The sequence below is a fragment of the Sinocyclocheilus grahami genome, unplaced genomic scaffold, assembly GCF_001515645.1.
Source record: "Sinocyclocheilus grahami isolate Dianchi unplaced genomic scaffold, SAMN03320097.WGS_v1.1 scaffold1450.1, whole genome shotgun sequence".
Classification (NCBI taxonomy): Eukaryota; Metazoa; Chordata; class Actinopteri; order Cypriniformes; family Cyprinidae; genus Sinocyclocheilus; species Sinocyclocheilus grahami.
This window is the reverse complement of record NW_015506629.1, coordinates 70,314-86,668: the sequence shown is the minus strand read 5'-3', so window position 1 is coordinate 86,668 and position 16,355 is coordinate 70,314. Positions and strand designations below refer to the sequence as shown.

The window sequence follows — 16,355 nt, the reverse complement described above, 5'->3', positions numbered from 1 at the left end:
GACAACATCTCTCAAAAAGCTAGCAAATACTTGCCACAGTAATGAAAAGCATCTACATAACTCACACAGGAATGTACATATGTACAGAGAACCTAGAAAGGACACTTAAGCACCATTTAAAATGTCTGAATGCCTTTTCAACACTTTCTGTATGTAATAAATGAAACAAGTTCATAGTTGTTCATGCGACTAATCTTGAACTGACTGTGTATATCCAATACAAATCATCAAAACACCAGCTTATTAAAAGACACTGAGCAAAAATGATAAAGAAAAGTGAAATTAATGAAGAAAAACATTTCATTTCATCCCAGATGCAACTTGCTTTAATATTTTCTATCTAATGCAATGGCATTTAGACATTTTAATGTCTGTGGCTTAAGTGGCCAACAACTTTCTGCAGTCACTGTAGAAATATGACAAGTCGTACTAACCCAAGCATGCTTGCATATTTCATATTGATTGAAGGTCTTCAATCAGTTGCACTCCAACAACTCCAAAATCCAGTTTCAATTTGGCACATTCCAGAAGATCTGATTCTACATGCTGAACTGTATGCTTGGCCTGTTTAAATTCAAGTCTTTCTTCCTCCCCCGTTTCCTTTTTAATTTTCCCCCTCAATCCACCTCCTTGGATTTTGATCATTTTTAGCTAATTAAGCCCTTTGAAAAGCCCAAGAACAAACCATCAAGAGGAGGAAGAAACTAAGTGAAATGCAGATTCAGTGCTGCATCTCCCAGAATGCATCACAACAAACCCCCACAGCAACAAACAAGCAAGTGAAAGACGGCAGAGAAGGCGGCCATGTCGATGGTTCCCCAGGACCAAGCCACAAACAAAACGATGATATTGATGTAGGAAATCGTTCGATACTACAAATGAGCTACAATTTGTTGACATAAGTCAAGTATAGATTACATAAACCCCAACCAACTGAACATTTACCAAGCACGGATCTAACAAGCCAAGATTAACCTCAGGGGGATGTATTAAACTGCAAGATGTGGGAAAAAATACAAATAAACACATATGCAAGTTACATGGAATGAAGGTCAATAACATGGCATGAAATAAAATCTATAGCACTACATTTTTCATAACAGCAAATTTGATCTGACTGAGTAGGATATGTAACTACAGTCATAACATGGCTTGGACTCTCCTGGCATTTTTTAAATTGTGCTTTTTTTAGATAATGTCTAAAAATAACAAAATGTCTCCATTTAGATCATTCATTTTTGAGTTGCCTATTACATTGATTAGTGCTGTCAAAAAGGAAGGCTATTTTAAAAACAACAATAAAATTAATTGTAGCCAAAACAAGAATGACTGTTCTAATGATATATTTTGTCCAGGTCAACCCTTTAGAACATCATTCATTCAAAAATGAACTCTGTGGACACCAACATCATACATCATTAGCTTCGCTACCCTTTAGCAAAAAATAAAGTAAGATCATTACTTTGAAATATAGAGACAAGGACAACCTAGATGTAATCCACAGCAAGGTGACATTGTCCCTATGACCGTTACTGTCCCTGAGCGGTTCTTCATCACAGTGAAGAATCCAGACAGCAGCGTTAGCGATCACCACACAATCTCTGAATGACACCTTCACTTACAAAAGTTACACCTCTCATTCTACAGAAGAAAGAATCAAACAAGCTCTGAAGAGAATGCATGAAAGACAGAAATGCAGTTAAGATAGCATTTGCATGCACTTTAGGGCACCACAGTAACACTCATCTATGAATAGTTTTTGACAAAAAAAATGCACAAAGGCTCTTTGTTTGGACACATTATTGATGTGAAACAGATTTGCACAACAGGGAGTGCTGTTAAATATGGACCAAGCAAAATTTATTGAAATATTGACAAAACAGGCTAGGTAAATGATGAATGTAGGGAAAAAATATATAAATAAAATTCTCGGTGGGTATTGAACAGAGGAAACAGAAGCTGAATGATAAGAAACAAATAAAGAAAGACCATTCTGCATCCTTGACAACCTCAGGATAAATAACTATACTTTATAATAGATGAAGTATTTCGATGTTTGTCGTAAATGGTTATGGATAGAACTGGCAAAGGCAAACAGACATAAACTATTTGGTTTAAAAAATAGCCACTTTGTTGTCAAAGGGGAGTATAATTTTTTTTTGTTGGACAGATCACTTTTCTAGTACGTAATTATGTCACTTGAGTAATGCATCAACATTAAAATGACCCCCAACATACACACACACACAAGCAGAATTTATATTCAGATGCTATATGTTGCACGAAGTTGTATATCATACCTGAAAAAATAAGTGGAGATTTCCCTCAAATAATCAAACATCAATTTTGTCCATCCAAAGTCATGATGCCAGTGTGTCTCTCTTTCTCCCTCATGTGGACACATGTAAAAGTGACATTGCATTAAATAGTCATCTCAAATGTTGTGTAATTTAGTAAGCAGTGGACAGGTATAACAACATACCTCACAGAAAGACTCAAATCTAAACCAAGGTCTCCTTTTCATGTCCAAACCCATCGATGACACATGCATACAGGCAGGAACACCAGACTGTCTCAACCTGACTCTCCTAGCAGCAGTGAGACCTTGATAGGTTAATGTGCATTTTATAATTTGTCATTTGAAGCGCCATACCAATACGTCAAGTCTATTTCTCACAAACAGTATGCATTGGTACCCTTTTTATTTGATTTAAGACTTTGTATTTTTATTAAGAAGGCTATACCAGACGCATAATCACTATACATTGATTTAACATTACCTTTACAATTAAATCTTTCACTGAAATTACAGAATAAATATATGCACAATTTTAACTTTGTCAAATCGTTGTGAGAGAGATAAAACATTAAAAGTGCTTCCTAAAAAGCTGTTAGTGATAGTATCCAGAAGCATTTTTCTTAAGAAAGTGCGTTGAACTCCATAAAATCTTGAAGTGTCATTAGATATTCACAAATATTGATCCTCGGGTGCGTCCTTGAGATAGATCTCTGTCTTTTGCTGTATAGAAAATTAAATAGACCACTCAACGGGTAATATGTCGCTGTATTTCTATAGCAGGTGAAGTTTTTGCTCGATAACCTCCTTCTGCAGTCGAATGCATGCAGCAAACTGCAAATATTCTACAAACTGTGCCAGGCGCTCCGGAGGTTCAACAAATCTGTTCCATACAAAAATAATGGGTGGTAACATTGCTGGCTACTCTGAAAAAAGGCACTTCATTGAAAAATCTGAGTATGGCCTTTCCTCCAAAAGCGACTTGGGGGAAATGTGTGTGAGAGTGTGTATGTGTACGTGTGTGAAACATATAATTTTGCCATGCTTCTTTTTTGATACGTATTCTTTTTGGGCGTGGAGGGGGGGGAGTTTGTGTAAGTGAGTTTACTCTTTTCTTTGTTTGTTTCCAATTCAATTAGAATCTATATGATTTCTCCAAGACTTCGAGGTAATCCGGCTTGGTTTGGAGTTTTGCCCTTAATTCGAGGTATTCACTTTGGGTTTGCTCAGGGAATCCTTTCCCCGCAGTGAAAAGTAATGTTTCTTTTAATCTGGCGTCTTGCTGTAAATCGGGGTATTGCATTCCGGGGGGATGTGCGTGTGCAACGTGCATGTCCTTTAATTTGGGAACGGTGCCATACAGGCAGTCTACAAAACCCACCGTAGGGGTCGGTCTCTGGCTGTCAATCACGGTAGGGCAAAGCACTCCATTCTCGTGAAAGCCTGCCATGTCACCTGACTGATTGATGGTGACAATGGTGTTGAGCTGGGAATTGGACACAGCCATCGTCCATTCCTTCTCTTTCTCCAGAAGAGTTCGATAATTACTGTTATTTTCCTTGGTTTCTGCAAACTGCTCGCCCTCGATCTCTCCTTCTCGTGGTTTGTAAATTGGATTGTTACACATTTGAGTAACGGGATGGGGGATGTAGTCGTAGACGTGACCGGGTGGCTTCTCAGGCGAGGCGGTCTGCCTCTCTTCAAAGATCTTGCACTGCATTTGAATGCCCGTAAGGTCCACCTCCTGACGCTTCCTGAAGGGAAGTTTCTTTCGCCTCCGCAGGACGAATGCGAAGAGACTGGCAGCCACAAACACGGAGGATATGAAGAGAATCAGCAGGCTGAGGATCAGCACAGAGAGTGGAACAGCTCCCGTCGCTGGCGCTTGACCTAACTCAGAGCCGCTGGTGGCTGTCATGTCATTGGGCAGGACGGGAGAAGAAGCAGTAAATTTCAACTCAGGGCAGATAACCTCAGCCTCTAGGGTGCGCAGATCCTTGCCAAGAGCGAAGTCCGGGGTCTTGCAGGTCACTTCCCCCACAACAATGACGGAGCTGAGCTTCTCGATCCACTGCTTGAGTGGGATGATGTCGCAAGAGCAGTCCCAAGGATTCTGGTGAAGGTCGATTTGAACGATGGAGTGGAGATGCTCCAGGACTCCACTCACGGGAAGGTACAGAAAGTAGTTGTTGCGCAGGTTGAGCCTAGCCAGGGAGGTGCCAGCAAAAGCATCCATGGGCAGGGTGCGCAGCAGGTTGTCATTGAGAAAAACCAACTGCAGGTTTGGCATGAGGCTGAAGGCGGCCGGTTGGATCTCTCGAATGACGTTGTACTCGAAGTACAGGTAACTAAGCGCCTGCAGACCACGAAACATGCCTGGAGTGAGCCTTTCAATGTCGTTGCCATTCAAGTATAAACTTTTCAAATTAGGTAAGTTCATAAAGGCGCCTTCTTGAACATATGATATCCGATTGTTACCCAAGTGCAATAAATCCAAGCTAGAGAAGTTCCAAAAATCCGACCTGTAAATTTTCTGAATCAAATTCCCACTTAGATAGAGTTTCTTCGCGTTGAGTGGTCGTGGGAGCAGCTCAGAAATGTTGTGGAAGCCTTTCTCTTTACAATTGACAGTGAGGCCCAAGTCATTGATGTGTAAATTGCACATGCACCCTGTCGGACAAATGATTGGTATAGGGGGTCTGGTCTGGTAGGCAGCGACTGGAGGCTGATTCAGCCCTGGGTAAATGCTACGAGGAGTGGGTGGTGTTTTTGTGGGTCTGGGCCGTTTAGTCGGCTTTACGTGTCTCTCTCTGTACTCTACTGAGGAGGCTGTGTTATGAAAAGATGACAACATAGACGAAGGCTTGGTGGGCCAGACATGTTCGTTATTAAATGGTAATCTGGGAATGCCATGTTTGGCCTCCAGCTCTGCTTCAGAGAGTAAAGGACAAAGTTCGCTTCTCTTGATCTCACGAAGGTCCTTACCGTGTAAATGAAAAGGGTATTCACACGTTATGTCGCCCACCAGTGCCGTGTAGGGGATGCGCTCCAGCCAGGTTTTGAGCTGCACAATGTCACACACACAGTTCCATGGATTTTCCTCTAGCTGGATCTCCATCAAGCTGCGACCGATGTATTCCAACGTCCCTTTATAGGGTAGAATTCTTAAGCGGTTGCCACGTAAGTCAAGGTGCGTGAGAGATACGGACCTGAATAACAAATTGGGTAGCACGGGTATCAAATTGTCGTTCAAAATAAGTACTCTGAGTTTGTGGAGGTTCCGAAACGCCCCACTCTCTATTCTCTTGATGACGTTGTAATCCGCCTGAAGATACTCGAGGCTCTCCAGCCCCATAAAAGTGTCATTCCTGAACACCTCCAGTTTGTTTTCATGCAGAAACAGCTTCTTCAAGATGCTCAGTCCATTGAACGCGCCCACATGTATGTCCTGTAGCGCATTATTCCCCAGATTGAGTGACACGGCATTGTTGAGGTGCAAAAAGCTGTTAAAATACAGCTTGCGCATGGAGTTCTTCGCCAGATTGAGTTTAAAGGGTCTCGTCCACGTCTGAGAGATTTGGCTGACATTTGTAAATCCTTTGCTGTCGCAGTGGACGTGGAAAATACCCTCCTTGACTTCACAGTAGCAAGGGTCAAAGCAAGGCTCATCTATTTCTTCCGACTCGTCCAACAGAGGGATCGGCGTAGTCCATCCTAAAGCTATTGTGCTTAGCAGGGTAAACCACAGCATCCTTCCGCCGAGTCTTGATGAAGTTAAGGCTGAGAGCCACTTCACAGCACTGCAACAAAACACAGAAAAAAGAGCGTCAGATGAGAAGGCTCAGACAGCGAGTGACAGTTGCAATGCTTTGAGCGTTTCGCACAATAAACTACACAACAAACACCTCCTCCTTCCACGTCATGACATGTTTACAATAGAGATCATGCATTGTCATGGGTTTGACATCTTTCATTCGATGATAGCTTGCACTACACCCAAAAACACATTCAAGGGCATAATCACCACTAATGTTTTTAACCACCGAAAGAAACAAAGCACATCTAAACTGTTTAATGCATATCACCATTAGAAACTGTCTATTTTGTATCTCACTACATCTGTCACACACATACAAACACAGTGCAGGACAAGAAACATTTGGAAAAATATGACTTTTGTCAATTCTTTCCATGATCATGCAAATCTCAAAAACATTAGATCAATAAAACATGAATTAAAACAATAAATGCATACTTAAATCGAATCAACAGCTGCATCCACTTAACATTTCAAAAAAACAATGACAGGTGCATCCTAAGACTGTCGCCAAAACGCCAATTAGACCTTTAATGCATATTTGCTTTCCACAGTCTGAATGCACTTAATTAGCGCAGATGTTATCAGCAGATCAGTGGAGAAACTCAGAGCCAAATGCTGCTGAGTGTGCCACACTCTGCGGATCTCTTGGATTTCGAAAGGAAAAAAAGGACCAAAAGCCCTCGAAAGATCCTTGTTTTCCATCCAGAAGAGACTGCAATTTTCCATGAAGAGCACACTTTGTATTTTCCTCCCACCCTTCTCTGGTGTCCTGGCTTTAGCAATCAATTCCTATGTCCTTCCATTCCCAAGCGATAAAGTAGCGGATACCTACTCGGTTTTAGTGGTGTCCAACTTGACATCTCCAGGGTTTGGAGACGGGTGGTCCCAGGTTGCCTCCGATGGTTGGCTACAAAGAAAAAAAGAGCATGCATTGGAATGAAACGCTTTTTAAAAAATCTCCGTATTTTACGCACAAATAATAATAAAAAAAATATATAAATGTTAAACTTAATATTAAACTTGCATTTTAGATATTTTTTTTACTAAAAATACGTTTGCTAAAACACCTTTAAAACTGGGAGATTGGTACAGCAGTCTGCGCAGTTACATCAGAAACAAATCAATGCATCATTTGATTAAATACAGAGATTATTCTGTGGATCACCCAGGTCATTCTCCCATCTCCAAAAAGTCTGTGAACATCTGAAACGCTCAAAATTCACCTTTTTTCACCGGAGCATCCGAAATAAGACGAGTTTAAAGATTTCCTGTGCTTTTCCCTTGTCTCTCTCCCTCTCTTTCGGTCTCTCTCTCTCTCTCTCTCTCTCTCTCTCTCTCTAATACCAAGAAGAGAGAAGATGAAGACGTGATTTGAATTAAATCTCCTTTTTTCTATAAAGGTTTGTTTATGATGCCGGTTCGTTCAGTTCTGGAGCTCAGTTCCGCTTCGTGCGGTTCTGTTCGGTTGTCCCACTGCTGCGCTGCTCGCGTCTCTCATCGTGCCGGAGAAAAGCCTCGGATCGTCACGGAAATGAGCTTTATGAAAAGCGAGCAGGGAGGGAGAGGGCAGAGATTGGAGAGACGGCGTTGGCGGAGAGGGTTGGGATGGAGGAGGCACGAGCTGTTGAGCGCGCTGAGTGCCGCACCGGGAGCGCGCGCGCACCCGTGTGCTCTCTCTCTCTCTCTCCCCCTCTCTCTCTCTCTCTTCATCAGCTATGTAACGTTATGTTATAGGGCGATCCCATCTCCGATTTGTGTTCAGAGATAAATGTCACAGGTTATTTAACTCTGAGCTTCATCGGTGAACTCTTCTGAGGCTTTGAATGTCCCATTCAGTTCCGTTGTGCACAGTTTTTCATCTCTCTTTCCTTGGAAAATGTCACTTCGTTCGATGAAATGCGAGTCCGGGGTTCCTTGGCTTAACGCGGCAAAATTACAAACGAAACTATCCGATAACTCTGTTTATTTTTCCTCTGTATATATTTAGTTTGGTTGTATCTGCAGTGAAGACAGCTGAGGAGAATTCTTCTGTGTGAAGCTCCGCGCGTTTCCCGCGCCTTGTCTTCCCGCGCTCTGCCTGCAGCGGGCAATCTAGCTCTGCGCGTGGGCAGTGGCGATGACAGGATACCTTTATTCTGCACATTTACATGGAAATGAGGGAGAGGTTATGGGTAACACTCTGTAATATGATTTATTAATGACATAAAACACATTATTACTTTAAATAATGCTAACTATATCGTTAATATATATCCAAATAGATATGAATTTAACTTTGATTTATAGGGAGGACCGGGGCTAGCTTTTGCACATTTACTCTGAATATTCCAAAGAGTAAGTTTATTTCTAAAATTCAGGTTCTATAGGTACATACTGTAAATCGTAGTCTTAACTACTAAAAACAAAAAAACAAAACAAACAAAAAAAAATCATATGGAGTATTTCCACCATTATTTTCCTGAAGACAAAGAAACAACGAAACAAAACATAGTTGATTAAACACACTTTGTCATTTTGCTGCTGCAAAAAAAAATTAAATAGTAAAATTAAATTTAAAAAAAAAACTGTAAAAACGTAGACTTTACAACATAAAAAGAGATAACTTGCCCAATAAAATGTGACGACTTGCCCCAACTGATATTTATGGAAAATAGACTTGTTTTGACAACACAGTTTGACTTTTAAAAACGTTTTGACTCGAAACCGTATAGCTAGAATTTGTGACAACTTCCCTTTGATAACTAGCCTTTGTCTTATATGTTTCAGTTTGAATGTACTTTAACTAATAATACTTTAACAGTACTTTAACTTATAAACTAATAATGTTTTCAGTTATTTAATTACAGTTATGATGAAGTGTTTAGAGCGTAAGCTATGTTTAAATACATTTACACAAGATTGCATAGTGGGATTTGAGTTTCTGTCATTTTCATGAGTCATGCTTAATTGGATTGCTCAAGATAAATATTGTGTTGAGGGTGATGATGATGATGATGATTGTAGCTATAACTATCATGACTGTCATTTTGGTTATTACAGATCAGATCAAATCTTTGGGTTTTAAACATCATTTTTTTATGATGCAAGGCTGGAAACTCAGAATTTTTTTTTTCCTCTGGTGTTCTCATCCACGTCCGTCCTTCTCAATAGATAACTTCCCCAAATGGGTGTCACCAAATCCTTTAAACAGACAGAAGATACAAAAGAACACCTTTATAACTTATATAACTGAATTGAATTTATAGTATGGAATTTGACTTGGCTGAGATATAAAGTTCAATCCAGCACACAACCGTTGCATTTTACTGAAATTAATGGACTCCAGGTTTCCGTCTCTTCTCATTAATATACAGGTAGACCTACGTATCTGTTCCTGATTAATCAGGATTATTACTTTGAAATCAGCTTGTGTTATCTGTTCCATTATATTCCAAAAATATTGACTAGAATGTAGTAATATGAGATAGATTGTAAAAAGCATCCAATTTTTATATTAAAACATTGCAGGTTACTCACTTAATAACAGCAGCACGGCTACCAGTGAACCTTTTTATATTGTATAGATCGGAATTATTATTATTGTGCCACAGCACACTCTCATTAAAGATGAGCAAATTAGTCAGTGAAGATTTAAGACTAAGCCTATGGCAACTAAAAGGACCCCGAAACCACAGGGTCAGTGGGAAACATTTTTACACTGTGCTCACCTTTCACAATGCACTGACGCATGCAACATAAAGCCCCACCTAGAGGCCTCTTCTGATTGGCTGGTTAGTATCAGTCATGCCGGCACAAGGTGGATTAACGTCTGCAAGAGAAAGAAGAGGAGAGAGAGAATGAAGGGGTGAGTGAAGAGAAGGTTTAAGAGCCGCATCTGGGTTGGTGTGCAGCAGTGTGTAAAACTGCCAGTCAATCATCTTGTCTTGTGTGAAAGCCATCTTTCATTTCTGCCTCTGCCAGTCACTCCTAAATCCCTTTATTCCTTTTTTGTTCTGCTGTTTTTTCTCTTTTATAAAGCCCAGTGTACTAAAACCAGTTCATAACATGTGTTGTTATTTTCCTCCTGCTTAATTTGCATTATTTTCCCATCAGTATGCAATTCTCTAATCACAATTGCCATTTCTAATTGCCTCTGATGTTATTTCTTGTTTTTAATTAATGCTGAAACATGCATGTTGTTCTCACTGGATTATTACAATTAATGGCAAAATGAATGTTTGGAAATGTAAACTGATATTTCCTACAGCAAAAGATAGAAATAACTGTCTTGAAACCATTTTAGCTGGTATAACTAGCATTATAATACTAGTGTTCTAATCATTTTGACCACCACTGTATATATGTATTTATTTATTGCCAAAAATCAAGGTATTTATATACAATAATGGCATCTGCATCATTCGCAATGCATCATAGGAGCGGAAGTAATGTGTTTTTACATTGAAATATCTTTACACCATTAAATAATAAATGTTCAAGGTGTCCTTTGGCCTGAAACAACATTTCTCTTGTGTGCTTCTGTCACGGTTCATCAGCCACCCTGGAATCGCTCCGTCCTGAAAACAAAAATATGGCAATGTCAATCACATACAAACTTATCTTCCATCACTAAAGTACTTGACATGTCCAGCCTTAAATGCAGCAGCCATTACTCACAGTGACAGCAAAGTGACTTGACATTGGAAAGGTTATTAAAAAGATATTGCACTTTGATGAAAGTGGAACGCTTATTCCTCTACATATGTTGGATCTCTAGAATACCAGAGTCAGTTTGTGTCAACACACTCTTTATTTCAAAAGAAATGTTGACACACAAGTGCATTTTATAACTTTTCACCCAGCAGTCATGGTCAATGCAGTCAATAGGTCTGCTGATTTGAGGCAGGTGTCATGTTGTGCTTCAGCTCTCTTTGATGTACAGTATCAGGTCACAGATGCACATGAAGCAGCACCCAAAAATAACACCGGGGGCATGAGGCAGTTGGTGGAGCTATGTTTCACTGTGGCAGAAAGCCTGGGCGCAGTCAGCATGCCATACTTGTGCCAAAGAGACATGAAAGACCACCAGGATTACTAGAACATAGGGTAACCCCCACTCCACAATAAACTCCTTTCCGCCATAGCAATAACTGCATTCCACTCACTGGTACTATGAAAATTACACGGTTCATATTCACGGTTATGCAGTGTTTGTTCAAATCCCTAACCCTAAGTATTAACCTTCAGCGCAAAACACTGTAGCAAATGCACAGCAATGAGTGAAAACACTCAAAACACCTTAGCAACCACATGGCAACCAACATCAGTACTATAGCATCAAGCTGGGAAGCAGCGATTACATTTTCTACATAAAATGTACAAATTCGTACTACCATTCGAAAGCTTAAAAGGAGTTGGTAAGATTTTTGTTTCACTTAAAAAAGTTTCTTCTGCTCTCCAAGGCTGCATTTATTTGATCAAAAATACAACAAAAACAGCAATGTTGAGAAATATATATTTTTCCATTTCAAATAAATGCTTTACAGTATACTGTTATATATTTTAAAAAGTAATTTTTCCTGTGATGCAAAGCTGTATTTTCAGCATCATTACTCCAGTCTTCAGTGTCACATGATCCTTCATAAATCATTCTAATATGCTGATTTGATGCTCAAGAATCATTTATTATTATTATTATTATTATAAATGTTAAAAACAGTCAATAGCTCTGAGACACATTTTTCAGGATTCTTTGTTGAATAGAAAGTTCAAAAGAGCAAAATGTCTTTACTGCCACTTTGAACAATTTAAAATATCCTTGCTGAATAAAAGTATTATTTTCTTTCAATGACATATATATCTCTCTTACTGACCTCAAACTTTTGAACGGTAGTTTCACTTTATGATTTGAATTCTGACTCTTGAATAAAACTTCTAGTTGTCTACTTTGAAAAGTGACCATGAGTTAAGACTGTAGTACAAAGGAATCATGAACTGCAACCATTTTAGTCTGAGTATGCCATTCTATCGCTCCTTAATGTGAATTATATCTGGGTGTTTAAAAAAAATTAAAAAATAATTCCAATCCATCTCAGTTTAGGGACTAATTCTCACTATTAACTAGCTTGCTTTATTAGCTTTCATGTTACTAGCATACTAGCTATTTATTAGTACTTATAAAGCACATATAAATGCATGATTATATTCTAGAACCCAGAAAAACCCAATACCTAACAACAACTACCTTACTTGCTATTAATTAAAAGTTTGAGGGAAAACTCTTAGTTATAGTGACTATGCGTTCCCTAATCTAAAGTGTTACCAGTTTTTGTCTCATTCTGCATTTCTGTTGTTTATCAATCTTTCTCTCCATCTGCTCGTCATTATATCTTAAATTTTTGACTGGTGCCCGACATTACCACCTTGTTCATTATTCCCTCTCTTTGAAAGGGAGATTACACAGTACTTTGCCAGAAGCTGGAAAAACACCCCGCTTCCTTGGCTGGCTCTACCGTGTTCCAGATCTTTTGCTGAGGTTTCTCCAAGGCTGACCCAGAACATCAAAAGCACTCCAAAAATATCAAGCATGACGGGGCTTTTTTAAAATTCTCTTTGATTTGATGTTTTAGCGTGGAGCCGGCTTTCTTCCCAGTCTCTGGGTCAAACAACCCTGCTCTTCTTCTTCAACGGGGTCACAAGACATTATCCAGAGGATTTTCCAGAAGCTAGCAGGATGGCGACCCAAATCTTAAAAGATAGCTGTTGACGGGAACAATAAGGCATCCTGGGAATAACTGTTTTAACAATGATTTTCACATACAACCTGCTTTGGAGTTATTAAAGGGACCTTTATGGTATTTAGGTTATTATAGTGTTATTTTAGTACTGTTGTAGTATTTATTCATATTTTCTATTAGCTTTTATTTTATTGTTTTCAGTTTTTATTTTAGTTTAAGTTTTAGCAATCTTTATATGAGCTTTTTTTTGCATTTTTATTTATTTATTTATTTATTTATCCATTCATATTTTCAATCATTTATTTATCCATTCATATTTTCAATTAGCTTTTATTTTATTGTTTTCAGTTTTTATTTTAGTTTAAGTTTTAGCAATCTTTATATGAGCTTTATGTATTTTTTATTAATTATTTATTTTTTGTTTGTTTGTTTATTTATTTATTTATTTATTTATTTATTTATTTATTTATTTATCCATTCATATTTTCAATTAGCTTTTATTTTATTGTTTTCAGTTTTTATTTTAGTTTAAGTTTTAGCAATCTTTATATGAGCTTTATGTATTTTTTATTAATTATTTATTTTTTGTTTGTTTGTTTATTTATTTATTTGCTTAATTACTAAAGTATTATTATTATTTTTTTTTTTATTTTGTAATTTAAACTTATTTTATTTCATCTAGTGGCCAAGGCAAAATCTCTCTTTAAATTTGACGTAGAAAGACTGAAATTGTATGTTCGTGTAAAACATACTCCCATAATAACTCAATGCACATAAAAACAAAATACATAATGCTATTTTGAGAAATTACCATTAAAATGTCTCCACTTTGAAAATGAGTCTGTAAATAATGTTTAGCATGGGACAGCTGTCAGTCTCCCAAATGGGAGAAAGAAATTAGCTTTGTCTGTCCTCCCCTCCCCCCCCAGAAGCAGTTTGCTATGGCCTAAAACTGTCCTATTTTGCAAGCATAATATCTCAGAGGTATACTAATTTACTCCGAATATGCTAGAAAAAATGGGAGACAGAGAAGGGTAGAATTCTGCAGAGGAACTACTAATAGGCTGAAATTTAGCATAGTAAGCTAAAACGTTAACAGCCCCATCACCCTCAATGCGCACACCTGTATAAACACCTTTTCTTCTCTGACAACGTGAGACTGCAAGAGAACTAGGACACAATTAATCAGACCCATATAGGTGAAAATAATTAGACTGCAAGAATGCATTTATATCACATCATGACCAATAGCTGACAGCCAGTGCAGCCATTAACTAGATGTGTACCTTTTCTGAAAGAAATATGAGTGGCACTTCAGGTTGGACAAAGTCAAAAGAGTCATGGCTCGGATGCCTCCTTCAGTGCTTCAAGAATTTGAATGGTGTGCCATTGTAAATTCCTAAATTCGAAGGGAATATAAAAGAAACAGCACATGATTTGAGGTCTTAGTCATATCTGTAGCACAAACATGGGTCAGGATTTTGTTCAAGGTATGAGCAATAACAAACAGCACTCAAAACAAGACCTTGCGCTTGCTTAATCACAGTAATGTGATTTTAAACTGCTCTTCAAACACGGAAACCGGGCTGGCCTACATTACAGCTCCTCTGTTTGGCTTGCACATCACAACGCTCCCTGTCTTTGGGCTACAGCTGAGTAATTAGGCCATGGTAGTGTTGACGCAGTGTGTGGTGACCCCGTAAAATGATCAACACGTTCTGTATTGCACTCAGAAGGACAAACAGGAAGTGGGAGAATGATAAGAGGAAATAAACAAGGACGATGAAGATAGGAAAGGACGGAAGTGACTGAAGTTTGTGGTCAGTACAATTTGATCCATGTTATTTTAGTATCAATGAGGTACTATTAGAGTTTTTATTAATAGTTTAAATTAGTTTTTATTTGTACATTTTCTGTTATTACTTCTATTACTTATTACTTTAAGTTTAAGTAATATTTTGCATGTTTTTTGTCATTTTTATTTAGGATAGGATAGGATAGGTACTTTAATAATCCCTACCGGGGAATTGGTTTGAATGAGCAGCCAAACATAGCCATACAAACATAGCCAACACAGAAACATACACGGTAAATACAATACAATAGATACAATAAAATACACTATACAAAATATACAGAACATATAAACAGGTAATTTCCCTTCAGATTATATTGGGATAAGGTCAAAGGTGCCTCTGCACCTGAGAGATGTGTTATACACCATAACTGCAGTAGGCACAAAAGACCTTCTGTATTATTTAACATTTTAATATATATAAAAAAATAAAAACATAAAAAAATAATAGCAATAATAATAATAATAATAATAATAATAATAATTATTATTATTATTATTATTATTAGTAGTAGTAGTAGTAGTAGTAGTAGTAGTAGTAGTAGTAGTATTCTGTTGTTGTTGGTATTATTATTATTATTATTATTATTATTATGTTGTTGTTGGTATTATTATTATTATCATCATCATCATCATCATCATCATCATTATTATTATCAGTTTTAGTTTCATCAAGTTATTTTAGTAATCAAGTTAAATTAAATGAAAATGTCTCCTAAGGAAGAAGCTGAATTAACAAGTGTATATTTACAAATATATATATATATTTTTTTTTTATCTTTTTAAATTTTTTCAGGACAAGTATTACTTATTTTCATTTTGATCATGTCTGCAATTGATAAAAAGTGTCATTAAAGACATTCATAACGCTACAAAATATCGCTTTCTAAATAAATGCGGTTCTTTTGAACTTTTATATTCATCAAAGAATCCTAATAAAGTCGATCATGGTTTCCACAAAAAAAATTAAGCAGCACAACTAATTTCAACATTGATAAAAATATGAAATGTTTCTTAAACACCAAATCAGCATATCAGAATGATTTAAAATAATAATAATAGTAATAATTACACTATTTAAAATTGTAAGACTATTTCACAATATTACTGTATTTTTGATCAACTAAGTACAGTCTTGGTGAGCATAAGAACAATAAACTTCTGAACAGTGAATAATACTGTAAAATCACTATAGTAAATTACACTTTTGCATTAGTGTCTATATCCCTAAAGATTTTGGCCAAAAAAAAAAAAAACCCTGCATGGTCAAAGGAATTTAAAAAATCGCACATTTCAATTTTTCATACCTAGAAACAGGTTTGACACACTTTTGGGCCAGAGACATTTTGAACTTTCGCCCCACCAGAGGTCAACTAGAAACTGTGTGGACATGTTAATTATCACAATTATCTACCTCGACTCATCTGACTGCCTAAAGGCCAAACATCAAGACAGAAAATTCACCACACTACCCACAACAACCACATGACAAATATGAGACACTGATTGCACAGTGACGGTGAAGAATTATGGCTGGAAAAAAACAAAAAACCTGTATAGTAATTACTGTAATTCATGATAATTGCTCCAATTAAAACGTAATATAAAGTGAAGAGTTAATGATGTGCCAAACGTCAGAGGTGAAACACTGAACAGGACATCTCAAAT

At 37.5% G+C, this 16,355-nt stretch overlaps 1 protein-coding gene across 1 annotated transcript; it reads right to left on the bottom strand.

Moving 5' to 3' along the window:
• Positions 1-1,894: 1,894 nt before the first annotated feature.
• Positions 1,895-7,537, bottom strand: LOC107570382 (SLIT and NTRK-like protein 3). The gene is made up of 3 exons (XM_016256611.1): positions 7,340-7,537; positions 6,949-7,023; positions 1,895-6,096 (listed from the first exon to the last, which is right to left on the bottom strand). The coding sequence occupies exon 3, from the start codon at positions 6,045-6,047 to the stop codon at positions 3,432-3,434; it is 2,616 nt and encodes an 871-aa protein (XP_016112097.1). The 5' UTR covers positions 6,048-6,096; positions 6,949-7,023; positions 7,340-7,537; the 3' UTR covers positions 1,895-3,431.
• Between the last annotated feature and the right edge of the window lie 8,818 nt (positions 7,538-16,355).